The sequence below is a fragment of the Periophthalmus magnuspinnatus genome, chromosome 1 (genome assembly GCF_009829125.3).
Source record: "Periophthalmus magnuspinnatus isolate fPerMag1 chromosome 1, fPerMag1.2.pri, whole genome shotgun sequence".
Lineage (NCBI taxonomy): Eukaryota > Metazoa > Chordata > Actinopteri > Gobiiformes > Gobiidae > Periophthalmus > Periophthalmus magnuspinnatus.
In genome coordinates, this window is record NC_047126.1 from 530,438 (window position 1) to 554,416 (window position 23,979).

At 48.7% G+C, this 23,979-nt stretch overlaps 2 protein-coding genes across 2 annotated transcripts in view; one reads left to right on the top strand and one right to left on the bottom strand.

The window, feature by feature from the left end:
* Window positions 1-23,979, bottom strand: part of LOC129456303 (zinc finger protein 271-like) — a 102,664-nt gene that overhangs the window by 72,972 nt on the left and 5,713 nt on the right. The gene's annotated exons all lie outside the window — the stretch shown is intronic.
* On the top strand, window positions 3,698-22,692 carry LOC117378618 (nidogen-1-like). The gene is made up of 20 exons (XM_055225716.1): window positions 3,698-3,886; window positions 7,312-7,584; window positions 8,022-8,251; window positions 8,529-8,776; window positions 8,873-9,157; window positions 11,591-11,731; window positions 12,211-12,462; window positions 12,659-12,856; window positions 13,451-13,738; window positions 16,769-16,906; window positions 17,153-17,275; window positions 17,994-18,116; window positions 18,393-18,620; window positions 18,956-19,167; window positions 19,778-19,910; window positions 20,183-20,354; window positions 20,713-20,870; window positions 20,952-21,075; window positions 22,015-22,124; window positions 22,364-22,692. The coding sequence occupies exons 1-20, from the start codon at window positions 3,698-3,700 to the stop codon at window positions 22,489-22,491; spliced, it is 3,753 nt and encodes a 1,250-aa protein (XP_055081691.1). The 3' UTR covers window positions 22,492-22,692.

Genomic DNA, 23,979 nt, shown 5'->3' on the forward strand with positions numbered 1-23,979 from the left:
GCGCCGTTTGAGTTTTATTTTACATTTGACAGAGAAAGAATAAAGGCAACTATCAAAAATCTCTGACGCACGTTTGCCCTTTTTGTGGTTCTCCTGAGTTCAGCCCGACTTTATCCTCTCGAATGAAACAGTGACAAACGTTACATCCATCAACAAGCGTCCAAACTTAAAGACGGGGTTTTATACAGAAACTTTCTTTTGTTTGTTTTTTTTATCTTTCCGCCGTGTTTTAACATTGTTCCCTCATCAAAAACACGTCTGAAGGTTTTAGGCGTCATCCCTGCATGTTTGAGTAATCTAGTGATCTGTCCTGGGCTCTATTCAAACCCTCCTTACGGTTAGCAGTGCAAGGCTGTACGAGGCTCCGCCCACAAGCCTACATCGACAATCCTCCATAAATATAGGAAAGCATGATACAAACCTCATTAGTGATGCAGCTGGTTGTGTGGTGATGGTGCTCTGGAGGGGGAGTGACTTAGCACAGAGAGCAAAGGGTTACTACAAAGGTTACTACATTGTTTTGGTTGAATATAACATTTTCAGAAAGTGTAAAACCTCGTCTTTAAATATCACGTGTTACTTTGTCGTCGCGAGAAAACGGACCAAAGATTTAAAAACATCTGCCTTATTTGTGTTCAGTGTGTTGTTTTTTTGTCTCATTCTGTGAAAAATCTCTTTATTTTCTGGGTAAAATGACATAAGAAAATCTGCTTTGGGTCAAAACTGTTTGTTGTTTTTTTTTTTTTTTGGGCTTTTATTGTGAAATCTGGAGATAAATTTGAAAAGACCCAAAGTCCATTTGAAACGTGGGACTTTTTCCAATAAAATGGATTTGTTAAAACTAAACGCAAAAACTTCTGGTGTGAAATGTTTTAACTGTTTTTGTTTTCAGCCTTGTTTTAATTTGAGTATTTATTTCTGTTTTTTGCTGAATCTGAAAAAATGTAAAAGATAATTAAAAAAATGATAAACTGATTTTTTGAGCTTGTTTTTGTCTCGTTCCTCAGTGATTACATGTTTACAAACTTAATCACATGTACAGTTCTTTTTGTGATCAAGATTCCCCCTCCGCCCACCCTTTCTCTCTTTCTCTTTCTTTCTCTCTCTCTTTCTCTCTCTTTCTCTCTCTCCCCCATTAGACGCTGAAACTCCACCTGAACATTTATGGCGTCGTAAAAGCAGCGACAGAGACACGTGGTTTCCTTTCTATAAATATTTTGAAACCAGAGGGTGAAGCTTTTCTAAATATTTGGGCGGAGGAGAGAGGAAGCACTGCACAGTAAAAATGTAAACGTGTGTATAGTTTGTAGTTCCCAAATATTTAAAACATTCCACTCAAGGAATTATGGACAGAGGTGATGTAAGAGGCGCAGGATTTAACAGAGTCAACGTGATTTTATATCCAGAGAATGAACCAAACTCTAAATGTTTCTCGTTTGAGGGACGGATGTTGATGCTTTGTCGATATATAATAAAATATCACATTATAGAGAGATGTGATGGACTGAAAATTATTGGATGGATTAAGTTCTGTTTTAGCAAAAAAAAAAGGTTTGACCACACGCGATCAACATCAACGATAACATATTATCATAACATATTATAACATAACATACTATAACATATCATAACATATAACACATTATAACATAACATATAACTTAATGTACATACCATAACATACATAACATTCCATGACAGCCAATAACATAACATACGATGCTATAACATCATAACATACCATTACATCATAACTTATAACATAAAAACCATAACATAATGTCCGTGGGTCAACTTCAGGAGCAGAATAAAAAATAGTTTTGTTTGATTTACAATCACAATAATCTAAGTATTTAGGTAAAGTGGTGTTAAGACGCCCTCTAGTGGCTCTTATTGTTCTGTTGTGGAGCCATAACTTATCAATAACCGTTGAATCACAAATGGGAATCATTTTGAACCATCTGTATTTTCATAAAGGTGAAGGATGAGCTCAGTCTGTTCTAGTGAATGTTTTATGTCTGAAAAAGGTCTGGTCTTAAATTTGGGTTTAATAAGTGATAAATCCTGTACAGAATCTCGTAGATTCTCCAGGTTTAGTCCTGACTCTGGACCAGGAGGCCGGTCCCTGAAGTCCTCCTCATGTGAGATGGTTCATGTGGCTCATGTGGGAGATGTTCTTTGGTGCTGGTCCATGGAGAGACTTGTTCACACTGAGCTGCTTTAAAGTCTCTGAGCCACAGGAGCCACAGACCTGAGCCACAGGACTTATGTGCTCGTACTTCCTGGTTCTAGTCCTGATCCGAGCAGCAGTGTTCTGGATGTTCTGGATGTTCTGGATGTTCTGGATGTTCTGTTCTGTGGCTCGTTTGGAGAGTCCAGTGATCAGGACGTTACAGTCGTCTAATCTACTGGACACAAATGCAGGATAAGTCTGAGTCTGGTTTTGACAGTTTACCTTTGATTTTTGATGTTTTTAGATGTAAAAAGCTGCAGATGTTACTGATTTGTTGTGTCTGTTAAAGTTCAAGTCTGAGTCCATTTTTACCTCTAGATTTCTGTCCTGAGTTGAAGGTTTTAGAGAGAGAGACTGGAGGTGACACTGACACTTTCTCTGTGTTTCTCTTGAGTCTTGTCTTTTATCTGGACAAAGTTGTTTTTCCTCCACACACTGATCTGTTGAATCCACTGGTCCATATTCACCTGCTGCAGTGAGACATAGATCTGACTCGTCTGCAGAGTTGTGTGTGACACATTATTGTTGTGTATTAACTGTCCTAACAGCAGCATGTAGAGACTGAACAACAGGGGCCCCAGGACTGACCCCTGGGGCACCCCACAGGTCAGGGACATTTTATCTGAGACACATTTTACAATTTCATCAAAGTTCTCCCTGTTTTCTAGATAAGACTTGAACCAGTTTAGTGCAGTACCACAGATGCCCTCCCAGTCCTCTAGTGTAAGAGGATCCCATGATCCACAGAGTCAAACACTCAGATCAAACAGGATCAACACTGAGACTTTGATCAGACGGACGTCGTGTCTCATTGATCAGAGTCTCAGTCTGTGGGTCTAAAACCTGAAAACACCAAAGGAGAACGAAACAAAACACGACTCAGATTCAGGTTTAACCCAGAGATGGAGGAGGACGGGTCAAATGCAGGAGACGTAACAGACGCCCTGATCCAAAACAGAACACTCCCCTCCCAGTGTCTCCCCCTGACCCTCCCTCCTCTCCCCCGGGCCCCTCCTCTCAACCTCCTCCCCCCCCCCCCCCGGGCCCCTCCTCTTCTCCTCCTCCCCAGGCCCCTCCTCTCCTCCTGCTCTCCACCCCGGGCCCCTCCTCCCCCCCCGGGCCCCTCCTCTCCTCTCCTCTCCTCCCCCCCCCGGGCCCCTCCTCCTCTCCTCCTCCCCTCCTCCTCCTCTCCCCCCCAGGCCCCTCCTCCTCTCCTCCTCCCCAGGCCCCTCCTCCTCTCCTCCTCCCCAGGCCCCTCCTCCTCTCCTCCTCCTCTCCTCCCCGGCCCCTCCTCCTCCCCGGGCCCCTCCTCCTCTCCTCCTCCTCTCTTTCAGTCTGCTGTCCCTCTCTGTTCTCCTCTCCTCCTCCCTGGGCCCCTCCTCCTCTCCTCCTCCTCTCTTTCAGTCTGCTGTCCCTCTCTCTTCTCCTCTCACTCCTCTCTGCTCGTCTGTGGGACGTCCTGTCATGGAGCTGACCCTGGTGCTCCTCTTTGGGGCGGTGGTGTCCGGGGCCCGGGGCCTGGAGCTCCGGGACCTGTTCCCGTTCGGAGAAGAAGCCGGAGACGCGACTCTGACCCCAGGGTCCGACTCCAGCGCAGAGCTCGGTCTGGAGCCGGAGCTTCGATTCTTCAGTGAAGCTTTCGACAAAATCCACGTGAGTCCAGATTATTACAAGAAATAATCATTTAGAAAACAAAAACAGAGACAAACTGAGACTTTACAGAATTTAACATTTTAAAACATTAAATAAAAGTCACTAGTCCTGGTTCAGTCCTGGTTTGGTCACGGTTTGGTCCTGGTTTAGTCCTGGTTTAGTCCTGGTTCAGTCCTGGTTTAGTCCTGGTTCAGTCCTGGTTTAGTCCTGGTTCAGTTCTTTATGTCGTCTATAGCTCTGAGTCCTGATCTCATTAAACTGCATTGAACTAAGTCTCTGAAGAATGTGGGTCATAAGATCAAATCCAACACTTTATAAACCAGGACTAAACCAGGACTAAACCAGGACTAAACCAGGACTAAACCAGGACTAAACCAGGACCAAACCAGGACCAAACCAGGACTAAACCAGGACTAAACCAGGACCAAACCAGGACCAAACCAGGACCAAACCAGGACCAAACCAGGACCAAACCAGGACCAAACCAGGACCAAACCAGGACCAAACCAGGACTGAATCAGATGTGGTTTATTTTATTGCTCATTGCAGGTACATGTGGATTTGTAGTCCAGGTCTAAACCAGGTCTAAATCAGGTCTAAACCTGGTCCGGGTCCGGGCTCTGGACTTGTTTCCGGTCTTGGAGCAGAATAATCAGAGTAAACAGGGAGTGTTTGAGCGAGGGCCCCGGGGCCTCTGTGGGGGGTCTCACCCACAACCTCCTTGTAACAGGGACGACAAGCACAACTCAGAGACAGGAGTCGTCCTGAGAGGAGACAAACCGGTCTAGTCCCGGTCTAGTCCCGGTCTAGTCCCGGTCCAGTCCCGGTCTAGTCCCGGTCTAGTCCCGGTCCAGTCCCGGTCTAGTCCCGGTCCAGTCCCGGTCTAGTCCCGGTCCAGTCCCGGTCCAGTCCCGGTCCAGTCCCGGTCCAGTCCCGGTCCAGTCCCGGTCTAGTCCCGGTCTAGTCCTGGTCTAGTCCTAGTCCTGGTCCTGGGGCCGGACCCTGTGGAGTCTCAGCTGGAGAAACATCTGTGAGGAACTGAGATTCAACAACAAACGGAACAAGAGGCTTTTAGTCCCTGTGTGTCAGACTGTGTCAGATGCCCTCCCTGTGTGTCAGACTGTGTCAGATGCCCTCCCTGTGTGTCAGATTGTGTCAGATGCCCTCCCTGTGTGTCAGACTGTGTCAGATGCCCTCCCTGTGTGTCAGATTGTGTCAGATGCCCTCCCTGTGTGTCAGATTGTGTCAGATGCCCTCCCGTCCTGTGTACTTTCTTGTGTTGTTTTCTTCTTTTCCAGAGTTTCACATTAAACAAACTGAAAAGTTCCTCAATGTTTTTACAGAAAATCATAATTTAAACTTTTATATTTTTGTTGCGTGAAACAAAAATGAACCAGAACAAAAAACAAACTCCAGCTTCTGTCGCTCAGACCTCGAGTCCTGGTTCAGTCCTTAAACCGGATTTTGACGTGATTCAGTGTCTCTGAATCAAACCTCAGGAGCTTTTTGTACAAAGACACAGAGAGAACACGCAAACTCCACAGACACAGAGAGAACACACAAACTCCACAGACATAGAGAGAACACGCAAACTCCACAGACACAGGGAGAACACACAAACTCCACAGACACAGAGAGAACACACAAACTCCACACAGACACAGAGAGAACACACAAACTCCACACAGACACAGAGAGAACACGCAAACTCCACAGACACAGAGAGAACACGCAAACTCCACACAGACACAGCGAGAACACACAAACTCCACAGACACAGAGAGAACACGCAAACTCCACAGACACAGAGAGAACACACAAACTCCACAGACACAGGGAGAACACGCAAACTCCACACAGACACAGAGAGAACACACAAACTCCACACAGACACAGAGTGTGTGTGTGTTAGTGTGTGTGTGGGGGGGTGTTTGTGTGTGTGTGTTGGGGTGTGTGTGTGTATATGTGTGTGTGTATATGTGTGTGTGTATATGTGTGTGTGTATATGTGTGTGTGTATGTGTGTGTGTTGGGGTGTGTGTGTGTATATGTGTGTGTGTATATGTGTGTGTGTATATGTGTGTGTGTATATGTGTGTGTGTATGTGTGTGTGTTGGGGTGTGTGTGTGTATATGTGTGTGTATATGTGTGTGTGTATATGTGTGTGTGTATATGTGTGTGTGTATATGTGTGTGTGTTGGGGTGTGTGTGTGTATATGTGTGTGTATATGTGTGTATATATGTGTGTGTATGTGTGTGTGTTCAAGGTCGTCCCTGTTGTGTCACAGTGACATTTCTCTGCTGTTTATCTCAGAAAACACAAAATATTTCAGTTATTTATGTAAAGTCCAGATTCAGTCAAAGGTCAAACTCAGACACGTCCAGAAACATCTAAAGAGTATTAAAGAGGAGGTATTTACCCCTGTGGGGTATTAAAGAGGAGGTATTTACCCCTGTGGGGTATTAAAGAGGAGGTATTTACCCCTGTGGGGTATTAAAGAGGAGGTATTTACCCCTGTGGGGTATTAAAGAGGAGGTATTTACCCCTGTGGGGTATTAAAGAGGAGGTATTTACCCCTGTGGGGTATTAAAGAGGAGGTATTTACCCCTGTGGGGTATTAAAGAGGAGGTATTTACCCCTGTGGGGTATTAAAGAGGAGGTATTTACCCCTGTGGGGCATTAAAGAGGAGGTATTTACCCCTGTGGGGTATTAAAGAGGAGGTATTTACCCCTGTGGGGCATTAAAGAGGAGGTATTTACCCCTGTGGGGTATTAAAGAGGAGGTATTTACCCCTGTGGGGTATTAAAGAGGAGGTATTTACCCCTGTGGGGTATTAAAGAGGAGGTATTTACCCCTGTGGGGTATTAAAGAGGAGGTTGTATTTGTTTTATGAAGTGTTTTTAGGTGAATCTTGTGATTTTAATGTTTAAATTAAACAGAATGATCCACAGAGATGAGAACCATAGAGACTCAAGCACAATAGGATGATTTAAGGTTTGAGTTTTGTGTTTGTTTAGTTTAGGGTCAGTTTTGTGTTTGTTTAGTTTAGGGTCAGTTTTGTGTTTGTTTAGTTTAGGGTCAGTTTTGTGTTTGTTTAGTTTAGGGTCAGTTTTGTGTTTGTTTAGTTTAGGGTCAGTTTTGTGTTTGTTTAGTTTAGGGTCAGTTTTGTGTTTGTTTCACACACGTCTCTGTCTCAGCACATGTGACATCACATTAAACCTAAAACTGTCAAACATGTCATTTTAGGGCACAGGGTCACAGGGGTCACGGGGTCACGGGGTTAGAAGGTCACAGGGGCACATGGTCAAAGGGTCACAGGGTCACCACAGGGTCAGAGGGTCACAGGGTCAGAGGGTTAGAAGGTCACAGGGTCACGCCCCGTGAACCCGAGTACCTGCACTAACCATTTGTTTGTTTTTGTCAGATCTCGTCCAATGGGCTGGTGGCGGTGCAGCAGCCCCCTCCTCAGGCGGAGTATCTGGGTCAGACTCCGCCCCCTTTTGGCCTGATGGCGGCGCTCATGGGGGATCTGGACCGAGGCCTCGTCCACTTCAGATTGGACAGGACTCCCGAGGTCCTGGACCGGTGCAAAGATCTGGTCCAAAAGGCCTTCCCACAGAGACCGGCCCAGACACCAGAGGGCGCTGTGGTGGTCACCTGGGACAAGATGGCGGCCGCGGGGAGCGACGGCGCAGAGGTGGGATGGGTCATTTATTTAACGAGGAAACTTATTTCAAAAACTTAATAAATTACCAAAATTTGGATTCTAATTCAGAAATAACTGCTCCTGTGTCTCGCTCTCTGATTGGTCTCTCTCTCTCCTTCTCTCTGATTGGTCAGGCTCTTTCTCCTTCTCTCTGATTGGTCTCTCTCTCCTTCCCTCTGATTGGTCTGTCTTTTACACCTTGGAGGAAGGGTCCTGGTTGGTCCTAGTCCTTCTGAGGTCTCTTCTCCTCTGATTGGTTGTGTCTGATTGGCTCCTTGTCTCTGATTGGTTGTGTCTGATTGGCTCCTTGTCTCTGATTGGTTGTGTCTGATTGGCTCCTTGTCTCTGATTGGTTGTGTCTGATTGGCTCTTTGTCTCTGATTGGTTGTGTCTGATTGGCTCCTTGTCTCTGATTGCTCTCTCCTCAGAGGAACTCGTTCCAGTTGGTCCTCGTCCTCCTGAGGTCCTCGTCTGTTGCGGTGCTGCTTTATCCTCGCTCTGGGCTGCAGTTCCTGTCCTCTCCTGCGGGGGGGGCCCCTCGGGCCCTGGAGGCGGGGTTTAGCGAGGGCCTGGTCTATAATTGGTGGTGGGGAAAAACTCAGGGGAAGCAGGAGTGGCTCAGCTCAGAGGGGGAGGAGTCTGTGCGGAGGCTCACACGGTAAAGCTCTGTTTTGTAGCAATTTATCAATATATGCTAACGTGCTAACAAATATCCATTACTAACGTGCTAACGTGCTAACTATTATCATTACTAACATGCTAACGTGCTAACAAATTTCCACCAAGCGGCTGTTTCAAGTACAAAAGGCAGATTTAAATGTCGACGGCGCGGGCAGCGTGGTCATGCTCACTTCCTGTTTGGAGCGTAGCGGCTAGCATGTTAGCTACGTTCATTTACACACATGTTCTGTGGTTTAACCCCTTCTCGTCCACAGTGGCTCAAATTGCGGAGTGGGCGGAGTCTGGGTCTTTGAGGTCGGAGCCGTGAAGTTTTCCCAAATTGAACCCGGGACCATCACCACGTTTCCCGAAGACATCACCACAAGCCCGCCCCCCGTCACCATGTTACCACGGAGACCGGACCCCCGCGTCTCCACGGCAACAGATGAGCCAATGACCCCGGAAAAGGAGGAGCCAGAGAATATCTACGAGGATGAGTACAGCAATACCATGAATACTACAAGTACTACAACAAGTACTACAACAAGTACTACTATTACTCCTACTACTACTGCAGATTATACTGCAACTAATACAACGAAGTACCAGACAACAACAGGAGGAGGTAGTACCAGCATCACGGAGGGACAGAGGAGGTCTACAGGAAAACATGGACTGAACTACTCCACGGAAAGACCGGGGACCGGACCGGGGACCGGACCGGGGACCGGACCGGGGACCGGACCGGGGACCGGACCGGGGACCGGACCGGGGACCGGACCGGGGACCGGACCGGGGACCGGACCGGGGACCGGACCGGGGACCGGACCAGATCCACGGTACTCAGCTCCAGATCATCCTCACATTGTGGTGGTCGATGAAGACGAGGATTTGAACATCAATGGTAGGTAAAAGTCAGATGCCCTCCCTGTGTCAGATTGTGTCAGATGCCCTCCCTGTGTGTCAGACTGTGTCAGATGCCCTCCCTGTGTGTCAGACTGTGTCAGATGCCCTCCCTGTGTGTCAGACTGTGTCAGATGCCCTCCCTGTGTGTCAGATTGTGTCAGATGCCCTCCCTGTGTGTCAGACTGTGCCTGAGCTCTGCACCAAGACTCCAAAATATCAGACAGGTTTGACGTCAGTGACCTCGTCTTTAATCGTCTCAACCCACGATTTAAAACCACAAAGTCACGTGTCTCCTCCCCTCAGTGAAGAGTGAACGTCTGGAGAAACGAAACTCCACAAGAGAAAGAACCAACATGAGAGAGAGAGAGAGAGAGAGAGAGAGAGAGAGAGAGAGCAGGACACAGTCTGTTCATCTACATAAGAGAATAAACAGAGAGAATAAACAGAGAGAATAAACAGAGAGAATAAACAGAGAGAGCAGCTCAGGACACAGTCTGCTGTTCATCTCCATCTCAAACACACTGACCTCCTTTGAACCGAGTGAGGGTCAGATCTGAGAAAAGAAATGGTTTGAGAGGAGAAATAAAGAAGATATTTTTGTGAGGAAAGACAATCCTTCTTTAAACAGAAATGAGGCCTGAGCCATCACCTGTCTCCATCTATAACTCCATCCTCAGACCCAAAGGAAACAAAAGAAACAAAGAGAACAGCAGAGCGAAACAGTAGACCCATTAAGAGTGAAGATAATCAGTATGTCTCAGGCACAGTGCACACTTACTGAAGCTCTATGGACCTAACCTACTTATAGAAACTGTAAACAAAAGCTGTGTCAGTGTAGCTCCTCCTTCAGACGCTCCTGATTTTAAGACCAGTTGAAAAATTCACATTTTGCTCTGTTGTAAGAAGGTTCTGAGTTGGCTAAGTATAAAATGTTCAAAGGACTCAGTGATGAGTAGCTGCTCGATTCTCGTTGTTAGGACATGCTTGGTGCGAGTGTTTCCAGGAGGCATCCACTGTCTCTGGTGTCCATTTTTGTAAACTTCCTTTGCCATCCAACCCTGAATGTCAATCTCAGTTGGATTTAGATCATGGGAACACGCAGGATGGTTCAAAAGTGTGACGTTATTTCTCTGGATGAAGTCCTTTCTCAGGAGACGTTGTGTCCTGTTGAAAAACGCAGTCATTACCTCACGGACGAGGTTTTCAGTCGTGAGGGACGCCCCTGAAACATCCGCACAGCTGCCCTTTGACCTGAAGCACAACCTGAAGCTCCATTGTGCCATAATGGCGCCCCCTATGTGCTGTGTAGAAAACATCTCAGGTGGGATCTCCTTGTCGTGTCAGTGGACACATGGACACATCAGGACCATCAAGGTTATTTTTTTTCTCATCAGAGAATGTCCCATGTTTCGTCGTCTCGTGCAAACTCCAAACGGACACTTTTGTGCCGTTGAAGGACTCGAGGTCTTTGAAGACGTGTTTTGTTCTTAATCAGATCCTCCGGCTCAGGAATGGTGATGTTTTTTTGGCTCTGCCTCTTTTGCCTTTTTTTCCCCATAACCGTCAGAATCGTTTAAGAAGTTTAAAATGTCGTGTTACTGCGTCCAGCCTCAGCAGCGACGTCAGGAGAGGCCGATGCAGCTCAACGATCCGACCACATTCAAACAGAGAAAGCTTCTCCATCAGGAGGTGGAGACAGAGTGGAGACCTGAAAATGACACTGAACCACATTTTTGAGAAGATTTGTGCTTTTAAAGTCTGAGTCTTAAACTTTTGATCAGCTGATGAACAACACTCTTTTTTGTCTCACTCCCATTTCTTCTTTTTGCATTTTGAAGCACGATTTAGAACCTTCTCCAGATCCAACAGAGCAAAATGTGAAAGGAGTGTCCAGCAGTGTCCAGCAGTGTCCAGCATAATCTGACCAGAACTGAAGACGTGGACGAGCAGCCAAACGTCTTCTCTCCTATAACTTTTTATCCAGTGACAGATTTGACTTTTACGATTCTCCCCACAGTCAAAAATCTTAAAACTGTGCAGCATAAAAAAGAACAAGTCCAAGGACAGAACCCTGAGGGACTCCACACTGAACAGGGACAGAGGGACAGAGGGACAGAGAGACTGAGGGACAGAGGGACAGAGGGACAGAGGGACGGCGTGACAAAGGGACAGAGGGACAAAGGGACGGAGAGACTGAGGGACGGAGGGACAAAGGCGGAGTCCCCCAGGACCAGAGACACACACTCACACACACTATAAACCTGCCAAAGTGCAGACCCAGACTCGTGCGTCAGATGCCCTCCCTGTGTGTCAGATGCCCTCCCTGTGTGTCAGATGCCCTCCCTGTGTGTCAGATGCCCTCCCCGTGTGTCAGATGCCCTCCCCGTGTGTCAGATGCCCTTCCTGTGTTGTTAAACTCTCTTTCTTGCAGTTTTCTCGTACAATCTGGACACGTGTGCTCAGAAACGTGGCGGCTGCTCACCGTTCGCCGAGTGCAGAGACCACGCCTCCGGCTCCTGCTGCTACTGCCGTCACGGTTACTATGGCAACGGGAAGGACTGCGTCGCAGAGGGTAACATAGCGCCACCTGCTGTTTCTGCTAGTCCTGGTTTAGGTCTAAACCTAAGTCTGTGCTGATTCCACTGTAGTCTCTGTTTCAGTTTGACAGTTTCAGTTTCTCTTTCCTCTTCTCTGTGATGTTGCTGTGACGTCGCTCAGTTGATGTAAACAGATAAATACATCACAGCAACATCACGGGACATTTCTGTGGAAGGAGCGCAGCCAAAACTATCATGGTATGAAACCTGGTCTAAACCTGATCTAAACCCGGTCTAGAGCTGGTCTAAACCCGGTCTAAACCCGGTCTAGACCTGGTCTAGACCCGGTCTAAACCCGGTGTAAACCCGGTCTAAACCTGTTGTAAACCCGGTGTAAACCCGGTGTAAACCCGGTCTAAACCTGGTCTAAACCTGGTCTAAACCCGGTCTAAACCTGGTCTAAACCTGGTCTAAACCTGGTCTATACCCGGTCTAAACCCGGTCTGTGTCTCAGGTAAGCCTCAGAGGATGAGTGGGCAGGTGTCTGGGCGTGTGTTCCTTGGTTCCTCTCCTGTTCCAGTGGAGTTTTCTCAGAAGGACCTTCACTCGTACGTGGTGACCAATGACGGCAGAGCATATGTGGCCATAAGCTCTGTGACCCCGCCCCTCGGCCCCGCCCTCCTGCCGCTGTCATCTGTGGGCGGAGTCATCGGATGGGCGTTTGCTCTGGAGCAGCCGGGACATCGCAACGGCTTCAGCATCATGGGTGAGACCCGAGACTAAGGCCGACAGTGTGAAAGTGATTAGATTAAAAACGTTTTCAGAAGAGGATCTGCTCAAAGTTCAAAACATGTCCAGAAGAAGAAAAGTCATATTTTATTTATTTTATTTCTCTAGTTTTGGTTCCAGACTGTGACTTTCACCAAATGGAGGTGATGAGTTGTGCTCGTCTCTGTCTGCAGGGGGCGTGTTCTCGAGGCGTGCCCAGGTGCTCTTCTCCACAGGTGAGCGCCTCACGGTTCAGCAGGAGTTCAGAGGCATCGACGAACACGAGCACCTGCAGGTCCACACCGAGCTGGAAGGAGCACTGCCCCCTGTGCCTCTGGGGGCGACAGTGCAAGTGAGCCCCTACAGCGAAGTGTACCACTACTACGACAACTGTGAGTACTACTGCAGTACTACTACTACCACTACTACGACAACTGTGAGTACTACTGCAGTACTAGTACTACCACTACTACGACAACTGTGAGTACTACTGCAGTACTACTACTACCACTACTACGACAACTGTGAGTACTACTGCAGTACTACCACTACTACGACAACAGTGAGTAGTACTAGTACCATTGTGAGTACTGCATACAGACTGTGTAAAGTGGAGTGAGACTCAGGTGACGTCTGTTACAACGGCCAATCTGGAGCCCAGCTCCGCCCACGAGTATCATAGCAACCAAAGAGCCAATCAGGAGCGAGGCTGTTGCTAACGCTAACAGGAGCGACATTGGGGACAGAAGGACCTGATGTGTCTGTTATTAATGTTCAGATCTTGATTTACAGACACAATAGTGAAATAAAAACCCCAGGATCATGTAGAGGGTTAATACGAACATTTAAGACCAGAATGAGTCTGACACAGGGACAGAGAGAGGACAGAGAGGGGACAGAGAGGGGACAGAGGGGACAGAGAGGGGGCTGTGCTTTTTACAAAGTGAAAGTGAAACTGGATAAAAATGACCTCTCTTTTTTCTCAGTGATCACGTCCTCCTCAAACAGAGAGTATTCTGTGGTCGCCCCGTCCGGTGAAGTCCAGAACGTGAGCTACCAGTGGAGACAGACCATCACCTACCAGAGCTGTGTCCACGCGCCGGGGACCAGACCGGGGACCGGACCGGGGACCGGACCAGGGACCGGACCAGGGACCGGACCAGGGACCCGACCCGACATCCAGCAGCTCACCGTGGACCAGATCTTTGTCATGTACGACCAGGACAACAGCCTGATCCGTTATGCCATGAGCAACCGGATTGGCCCCGTGCACAGTGAGTCAATATACTACAGTCATACTACAGTCAGAATACTACAGTCAGAATACTACAGTCAGGATACTACAGTCAAGATACTACAGTCAGGATACTACAGTCAGGATACTACAGTCAGGATACTACAGTCAAGATACTACAGTCAGGATACTACAGTCAGGATACTACAGTCAAGATACTACAGTCAGGATACTACAGTCAAGATACTACAGTCAGGATACTACAGTCAGGATACTACAGTCAAGATACTACAGTCAGGATACTACAGTCAGGATACTACAGTCAGGATACTACAGTCAGGATACTACAGTCAAGATACTACAGTCAAGATACTACAGTCAAGATACTACAGTCAGGATACTACAGTCAGGATACTACAGTCAAGATACTACAGTCAAGATACTACAGTCAAGATACTACAGTCAGGATACTACAGTCAAGATACTACAGTCAGGATACTACAGTCAGGATACTACAGTCAAGATACTACAGTCAGGATACTACAGTCAGGATACTACAGTCAAGATACTACAGTCAGGATACTACAGTCAGGATACTACAGTCAAGATACTACAGTCAGGATACTACAGTCAAGATACTACAGTCAGGATACTACAGTCAGGATACTACAGTCAAGATACTACAGTCAGGATACTACAGTCAGGATACTACAGTCAGGATACTACAGTCAGGATACTACAGTCAAGATACTACAGTCAAGATACTACAGTCAAGATACTACAGTCAGGATACTACAGTCAGGATACTACAGTCAAGATACTACAGTCAAGATACTACAGTCAAGATACTACAGTCAGGATACTACAGTCAGGATACTACAGTCAAGATACTACAGTCAGGATACTACAGTCAGGATACTACAGTCAAGATAGTACAGTCAGGATACTACAGTCAGGATACTACAGTCAAGATACTACAGTCAGGATACTACAGTCAGGATACTACAGTCAGGATACTACAGTCAAGATACTACAGTCAGGATACTACAGTCAGGATACTACAGTCAGGATACTACAGTCAGGATACTACAGTCAGGATACTACAGTCAAGATACTACAGTCAAGATACTACAGTCAGGATACTACAGTCAAGATACTACAGTCAGGATACTACAGTCAGGATACTACAGTCAAGATACTACAGTCAGGATACTACAGTCAGGATACTACAGTCAAGATACTACAGTCAGGATACTACAGTCAGGATACTACAGTCAGGATACTACAGTCAGGATACTACAGTCAAGATACTACAGTCAAGATACTACAGTCAAGATACTACAGTCAGGATACTACAGTCAGGATACTACAGTCAAGATACTACAGTCAAGATACTACAGTCAAGATACTACAGTCAGGATACTACAGTCAAGATACTACAGTCAGGATACTACAGTCAAGATACTACAGTCAGGATACTACAGTCAGGATACTACAGTCAAGATACTGTGTTTACATGGACACACACAAAACCAGGACACTCAAAAATCCCGATCATAACCGGGACACTTGGACACACTCGGACACTCTGTCTTCTGCATGTGAGACACGTGACACAAATGAGCCGCTGTGGTTGGACCGTCCCAGGCAGGACGAGGTTTGTCATGTTCTTTGGTCCATTTCCGATTCGTGGATTCAAACAGGATGTGGAAGCGACGGCTCCTCAGGCGACTTGAACATCGAGCACATCAAATCTGAGACTTCACTGAGGTCGGTCCTGTCCCGAGGAATGTGGACAACGTGAGAGAAACAGAAACAGAAACGTGATCCATGTTTCTGCAGCTGGACTCAGGCACAAAGGTCACACTCTGACCTCTGACCCGTGACCCTGAAGCAGCTGGACACTGAAGACACCTTTAGAGAGAGAGGGGGAGGAGGAGGAGAAAAGAGGAGGAGAGGTGGAGAGACAGAGAGGAGGAAGGAGCAAGATGAGAGGGGAGAGAGGAGAGAGGGGGGAGCAGAAACAGGAGAGGGTGAGAGAGGAGGACACTGATGGCACCAGACTAAAGAGAGAGAGGGAGGGAGAGGAGGAAGAAGAGGGAGATTTCCTTACTATTCTTTCATTTTTTTCAAAGATTTAGCTCATTTTCCATCCGTCCCGTTTCTGTCCGGGGTCGGGCCGAGGCAGCAGCTTCAGCAGGACGGCCCAGACGTCCCTCTCCACACACACCTCCTCCAGCTTCTACGGTGGGACCCTGAAGAGTTCCCAGCAGAGAGACATGTCCCTCCAGCGTGTCCTGAGTCTTCCCCAGGGCCTCCTCCTGAAAACACACCATGTGGAGGAGCAGCGGCTCTACTCCGAGCTCATTTCAAACATTTACACGTCGTTTTCACCATTTGACACGACGAAGGCCTGAAGAGCTTTAAGGAAACGCGGTGGGACAAACGCGGTGGGACAAATGCGGTGGGACAAACGCTGGTGGGACAAATGCGGTGGGACAAACGCTGGTGGGACAAACGCTGGAGGGACAAACGCGGTGGGACAAACGCTGTGGGACAAACGCGGTGGGACAAACGCTGTGGGACAAACGCGGTGGGACAAACGCGGTGGGACAAACGCTGGAGGGACAAACGCGGTGGGACAAACGCGGTGGGACAAATGCGGTGGGACAGATGCTGGTGGAGGTCACTGGTGGGTGACCTTTAACCCTCACACAGATGGAGGAGGAGAGAGGAATAGGAGGAGAGAAGAGGAGGAGGAGGAGAGAGGAGGAAACAGGAGGAGAAGTAGGAGAGAGGAGGAGGAGAAGGGAGGAGGAGAGAGAGGAGGAGAGAAGATTAAAGAGGAGGAAAGAGGAGCGAGGAGGAGGAGAGAGGAGGAGGAGAGAGGAGGAGGAGGAGGGAGGAGGAGAGAGGAGAAGAGGAGGAGGATGTGGAATGTGGGGTATTTGATAAATACTTTGTGAATATTTTTGTTGATATATTTTGTAAATCTGGTCGTTGTTTTTGTTGTTCGTTTCGTTGTTGGTCATGACCTCCCCGTTGACCTTTTATTGCTCCACCCCCTCAGGCTCCGCCCCTGAGTCAAACCCCTGCTTCTCTGGTGGACACGGCTGTGACATAAACGCCGTGTGTCGCCCCCTGGAGGGTCAGAGCTTCACCTGCGTCTGCTCCTCAGGCTTCAGCGGAGACGGGAACCACTGTGAAGGTACTACTACTATAGTACTGCAGTACTAGTACTACTGTGTCTGTAGTACTGCAGTACTAGTACTACTGTGTCTGTAGTACTGCAGTACTAGTACTACTGTGTCTGTAGTACTGCAGTACTAGTACTACTGTGTCTGTAGTACTGCAGTACTAGTTGGCTTCACATTACGTTCATTTCATCAAACTTATGATCTAACCATTGTTTACCTCGACATGTTTCGTCTCCTCCCCTGTCTCTTGTCCTCAGATGTGGACGAGTGCCTGTCCCCGGGTCTCTGTGGTCCAAACTCATTCTGTTCAAACACTGTGGGCTCCTACCGCTGTGTGTGTCCCCCAGGGTCCAGACTCAGTCCAGAGGGACAGTGCACAGGTACAAGACCCAGTCCTGGTTTAGTCCTGGTTCAGTCCTGGTTTAGTCCTGATTTAGTCCTAGTTTAGTCCTGGTTTAGTCCTGGTTTAGTCCTGATTTAGTCCTAGTTTAGTCCTGGTTTAGTCCTGGTTTAGTCCTGGTTTAGTCCTGATTTAGTCCTGGTTTAGTCCTGGTTTAGTCCTGGTTTAGTCCTGATTTAGTCCTGGTTTAGTCCTGGTTTAGTCCTGGTTTAGTCCTGATTTAGTCCTGGTTTAGTCCTAGTTTAGTCCTGGTTCAGTCCTGGTTTAGTCCTGATTTAGTCCTGATTTAGTCCTGATTTAGTCCTAGTTTAGTCCTGGTTTAGTCCTGGTTTAGTCCTGATTTAGTCCTAGTTTAGTCCTGGTTTAGTCCTGGTTTAGTCCTGGTTTAGTCCTGATTTAGTCCTGGTTTAGTCCTGGTTTAGTCCTGGTTTAGTCCTGATTTAGTCCTGGTTTAGTCCTGGTTTAGTCCTGGTTTAGTCCTGATTTAGTCCTGGTTTAGTCCTAGTTTAGTCCTGGTTCAGTCCTGGTTTAGTCCTGGTTCAGTCCTGGTTCAGTCCTGGTTTAGTCTCTCAGAGATCAGAGCAGAGTTTTGTCGTCACGGTGATGAAACTCCAGCTCCTGCTGATGACCCCTGACCCCTGACCCCTTCACTGCTCTGTTCCTGCTTTGACTTCTGTGACGTTTTGTTCCTGTTTCAGACATAGACGAGTGTGAGAGGGCGCCCTGTCACCATGAGGCGTCCTGTTCAAACACTCAGGGCTCCTACCGCTGTGAGTGTAAACCCGGCTTCACCGGAGACGGACTCAGATGTGAAAAGCAACGTGAGTGAGACAGAAACCAGGTCTGGACCAGGACTAGACCAGGACTAGACCAGGACTAAACCAGGACTAAACCAGGTCTGGACCAGGACTAAACCAGGTCTGGACCAGGACCAGGACCTAGTCTAGTCCTGGTTCAGTCCTGGTTCAGTCCTGGTCTAGTCCCGGTCTAGTCCTGGTCGAGTCCTGGTCTAGTCCCAGTCTAGTCCTGGTCTAGTCCTGATCTAGTCCCAGTCTAGTCCTGGTCTAGTCCCGGTCTAGTCTTGTCTCTGTCCTCAGAGCGTCCTCCGTCTCTCTGTGAGTTGGACCGGGCCCGGGCCTTGTCTCGGTCTTCGGGGGGACTGTGGTCCTGGTTTAGACCTCGGTCTTCGGTCTTCGTCCCTCGCTGTGACTCTGGGGGACACTTTGAGACGACGCAGTGCAGTGAGGAGCAGTGCTGGTGTGTGGACACAGAGGGCGCCGAGGTGCAGGGGTCAAGGGTCAGCGGCACCGACAGCCCCCCCCACTGTGAGTACACGGTCATAGAGCAAGTACTACTGCAAATACTACTGCAAATACTACTGCAAATACTAGAGAGGACACAGAGGGGACACAGAGAGGACACAGAGGGGACACAGAGGGGACACAGAGAGGACACAGAGGGGACACAGAGGGGACACAGATGGGACACAGAGAGGACACAGAGGGGACACAGAGAAGACACAGAGGGGACACAGAGGGGACACAGAGGGGACACAGAGAGGACACAGAGGGGACACAGAGAGGACACAGAGGGGACACAGAGAGCACATGGTTTTTCAATAGAAAGTGAACTGGAGCCATGACTCTGTCTCTTTTTGCAGGTCTGGGCCCTGTGACTCCTTCTCCCTTTGGCCCCGCCCCCTCTCCAGGTGTTGGCCCCGTGACTCCGCCCCCCTTTGGCCCCGCCCCCTCTCCAGGTGTGGGCCACGTGGCTCCAGGGCGCCTCCTGCTGTTCGCTCAGAGCGGACGCATCGAACAAGTCCCACTGAGCCAAACTGGACCAGACCAGACCAGACCACTCCTGCATGTGCCAGTGAGTCCAGGACTAGACCAGGACTAGACCAGGACTAGACCAGGACTAAACCAGGACTAGACCAGGACTAGACCAGGACTAAAGCAGGACTAGACCAGGACTAGACCAGGACTAAAGCAGGACTAGACCAGGACTAGACCAGGACTAGACCAGGACTAGACCAGAACTAAACCAGAACTAGACCAGGACTAGACCAGGACTAAACCAGGACTAGACCAGGACTAGACCAGGACTAAAGCAGGACTAGACCAGGACTAGACCAGGACTAGACCAGGACTAGACCAGAACTAAACCAGAACTAGACCAGGACTAGACCAGGACTAGACCAGGACTAGACCAGGACTAGACCAGGACTAAAGCAGGACTAGACCAGGACTAGACCAGGACTAGACCAGGACTAGACCAGGACTAAACCAGGACTAGACCAGGACTAAACCAGGACTAAACCAGGACTAGACCAGGACTAGACCAGGACTAAACCAGGACTAAAGCAGGACTAAACCAGGACTAAACCAGGACTAAAGCAGGACTAAAGCAGGACTGAACCAGGACTAAACCAGGACTAGACCAGGACTAACCCAGGTCTAAACCAGGTCTTGGTCTCTTTCAGGACCGGGTGGTCATTGCTGTGGCCTATGACTGTGTGGAGGACTCTGTTTATTGGACCGAGATCTCGGGGCCCAGCATCGGCCGAGCGTCACTGAGGGACACAGAGCGAGGCCCCCGGACCCTCGTCAGCTCAGGTGAGTCTGCACCAGGTCCAGACCAGGGCCCTCAGAAGTATCAAAACCAGACACAAGTCCTGGTTTAGATTTGGTGTAGATCTGGTCTCTGGTCTCTGGTCTGGTCTCTGGTCTGGTCTCTGGTCTCTGGTCTCTGGTCTCTGGTCCGGTCTCTGGTCCGGTCTCTGGTCCGGTCTCTGGTCCGGTCTCTGGTCCGGTCTCTGGTCTCTGGTCTCTGGTCCGGTCTCTGGTCCGGTCTCTGGTCTTGCTCTAATATCTCTCTCTCTCCTCAGACCTCCAAAGTCCTGAGGGTCTGGCCTTGGACCCGGTCTCTCGGCTTCTGTTTTGGACCGACTCAGGTCTGGACCTGGTGGAGGTCTCCAGACTCGATGGGTCCCAGCGCAGAGTCCTGTTCAACACAGACCTGGAAAACCCGCGCGCCATCGTCACAGACCCGGTCTACGGGTAAGACCAGGATCGTAACCGGTCTACGGGTAAGACCAGGATCGTAACCGGTCTACGGGTAAGACCAGGATCGTAACCGGTCTACGGGGTAAGACTGGAATCTAAACCGGTCTAGAGGACCTGGTCTTTGTTTGGTTCCAGGAGGATTTGACCCGGTTTTGTTTGGTTCCAGGAGGATTTGACCCGGTTTTGTTTGGTTCCAGGAGGATTTGACCCGGTTTTGTTTGGTTCCAGGAGGATTTGACCCGGTTTTATTTGGTTCCAGGAGGATTTGACCCGGTTTTGTTTGGTTCCAGGAGGATTTGACCCGGTTTTGTTTGGTTCCAGGAGGATTTGACCCGGTTTTGTTTGGTTCCAGGAGGATCTTCTGGTCGGACTGGAACAGGGACGGTCCAAAGATCGAGATGTCGAACATGGACGGGTCGGACCGGGTCGTTCTGGTCCAGGAGGATCTGGGTCTCCCCAACGGCTTGACCTACGACCCCCAGAGCACGCTGCTCTGCTGGGCCGACGCAGGTCAGATATACTTCATATACTACATGAGGAGTACGAGTCCACCTGATGATGTCATGAGGTGAAGCTGTTTGTCCCTGTCAGGCACCCGTAGAGTGGAGTGTATGGACCCTCACCTGAGACAGAGGAGCACCGTCTCAGACCATGTCCAGTATCCGTTTGGTCTGGTGTCGGTGGGAAGGAGCCTGTACTACACCGACTGGAGGAGGTACGATACACACTACACCCTGAACACTACACCCTGAACACTACACCCTGAACACTACACCCTGAACACTACACCCTCAACACTACACCCCGAACACTACACCCTGAACACTACACCCTCAACACTACACCCTGAACACTACACCCTGAACACTACACCCCGAACACTACACCCCGAACACTACACCCCAAACACTACACCCCGAACACTACACCCCGAACACTACACCCCGAACACTACACCCCGAACACTACACCCTGAACACTACACCCCGAACACTACACCCCGAACACTAAACACTACACCCTGAACACTACACCCTGAACACTACACCCTGAACACTACACCCCGAACACTACACCCTGAACACTACACCCCGAACACTACACCCCGAACACTAAACACTACACCCTGAACACTACACCCTGAACACTACACCCTGAACACTACACCCTAAACACTACACCCTGAACACTACACCCTGAACACTACACCCTAAACACTACACCCCGAGCACTACACCCTAAACACTACACCCCGAACACTACACCCTAAACACTACACCCGAGCACTACACCCTAAACACTACACCCTAAACACTACACCCCGAGCACTACACCCTAAACACTACACCCTAAACACTACACCCCGAACACTACACCCTAAACACTACACCCCGAACACTACACCCCGAACACTACACCCCGAACACTACACCCTCAACACTACACCCTCAACACTACACCCTCAACACTACACCCGAGCACTACACCCCGAACACTACACCTTGAACACTACACCCTGAACCCTACACCCTAAACACTACACCCAGAATGATCCACAGAGATGAGAACCATAGAGACTCAAGCTGTGTCTTTAAGCTCCTCCCTCTTTAAGCTCCTCCCTCTGCTAACGCCCCCTTGTGTCCGTCTCTCACAGAGACGCTGTGGTGGGTCTAGACCGGTTCAGTCGAACTGAGACCCTGGTCATCAGTCCCCAGAGAAAGTCCAGAGTCTACGGGATCAGCACCACAGACTACTGCCCCCGAGGTGAGACCGGACCGGGACTGGACCGGGACTGGACCGGGACTGGACCGGGACTGGACCGGGACAAGACCGGAACAAGACTGGGACTAGACTGTGACTATACCGGGACTGGGCCAGGTCTAAACCAGGACTAAACCAGAACTAAACCAGGTCTAAACCAGAACTAAACCAGGACTAAACCAGGTCTAAACCAGGACTAGACCAGGACTAAACCAGGTCTAAACCAGGTCTTTTTGTTGCAGTGTATAATTACTGTGAGCAGAACGGCGGTTGTTCTCATCTGTGTTTGCCCAAACTCGGTGGATTCTCGTGTCTCTGTCCAGACCGAAGAGACGGGACCTGCTACGAACCGGGTCAGAACTGGGTCTAAACCAGGACTAAACCGGGTCTGGACCAAGTTTGAAGCAGGGCTGAACCAAGAGTAGGACTAAACCAGGACTAGAACCTCTCAAACCAAAGATGTTTTATTTTAACATGAACTTTTGTTTTAAATTTTTTTTTTCACTTTTTTAATTTGAAATTCCAAACTCGTCCATAAACGTCGGGTTTGGGATTAAATCTGGTTTTGCATCACGACCTGAGCTTTTATTTTGAAAATCCTGTGTCTGACGCAGGATGAAACGGGACTGAAGTAGGACTGAATATTATTATTATAAAAACATGTGTCTGTGGAGTTTTAATGTGGAACCTGAAGTTTGGACCAAAGACCTGGACTTGGTCTGGACTTGGTCTGGACTTGGTCTGGACTTGGTCTGGACTTTTGAAGGTTCTCCCTCGACTAGAAACTACAGAGTTTATTACTTTGACTGGAATGTTCCCCAGTTTGGCATTAAACTTGTCTCTCAAGTATTTCTCCAACTTTGAGTGGGCTCGCCTCTCCACAGATCTGACCTGAACCAGGACTAAACCAGGTCTAAACCAGGTCTAAACCAGGTCTAATCCAGGATTTAAAGCCCACTGCTCTTTTCAAACTGTGCTGTTTCAAAACCCCAAACCTCCTGGTTTTGTGTGGTTTGGTCAGATCTGAGCGCTCAGAGAATCAGTTTTCACCTCCCCCCTGTCCCCGCCCACTGCTCTGTATCAAAATGTCACAGTTTATAATAAAACACGAGGAAATGTGCAGTTTGTTCAGTGAAGTGTTTGTCATTAAACTGTTTTACATCAGATGTGTTTTTTTAAACGTGTGAAGCTAAAGCTCATGTAAGAGGTTTAACCTCTGACTCATCTAGAGATCTCTCCTGGGCCCTATTCAAATCCTCCTTACAGTCAGCAGTACGAGTCTGTACGATGCTCCGCCCCCACACGCCTACATCACCCATGTACGAGGCTCCGCCCACAATCCTCCATAAATAAACAAAAACATGACACAAACTGTGCACTATGACGCGACAAACCTGGTGTGATGTGCAGGAGTTTCATTAGTGCGATGATTGTGCTCTGAAGGGGGAGGGGCTTAGCACAGAGAGCAAAGAGAGGAGAGACTCAGAGCTTTGGGGCAAATTTACCATTTTCAAAACAATAAAAGGAAACATCCATCCATCCATTTTCTTCCGCTTATCCGGGGCCGGGTCGCGGGGGCCTCAGTCTAAGCAGGGACTCCCAGACTTCCCTCACCCCGGACACGTCCTCCAGCTCCTCCGGTGGGACCCCAAGGCGTTCCCAGGCCAGAGAGACATAGTCCCTCCAGCGTGTCCTGGGTCTTCCCCAAAAAAAGGAAACATGGAGATAAATATGTTTTGTGTTACAGAAGTACATACCTCCTCTTTAATACCCCACAGGAGTAAATACCTCCTCTTTAATACCCCACAGGAGTAAATACCTCCTCTTTAATACCCCACAGAAGTAAATACCTCCTCTT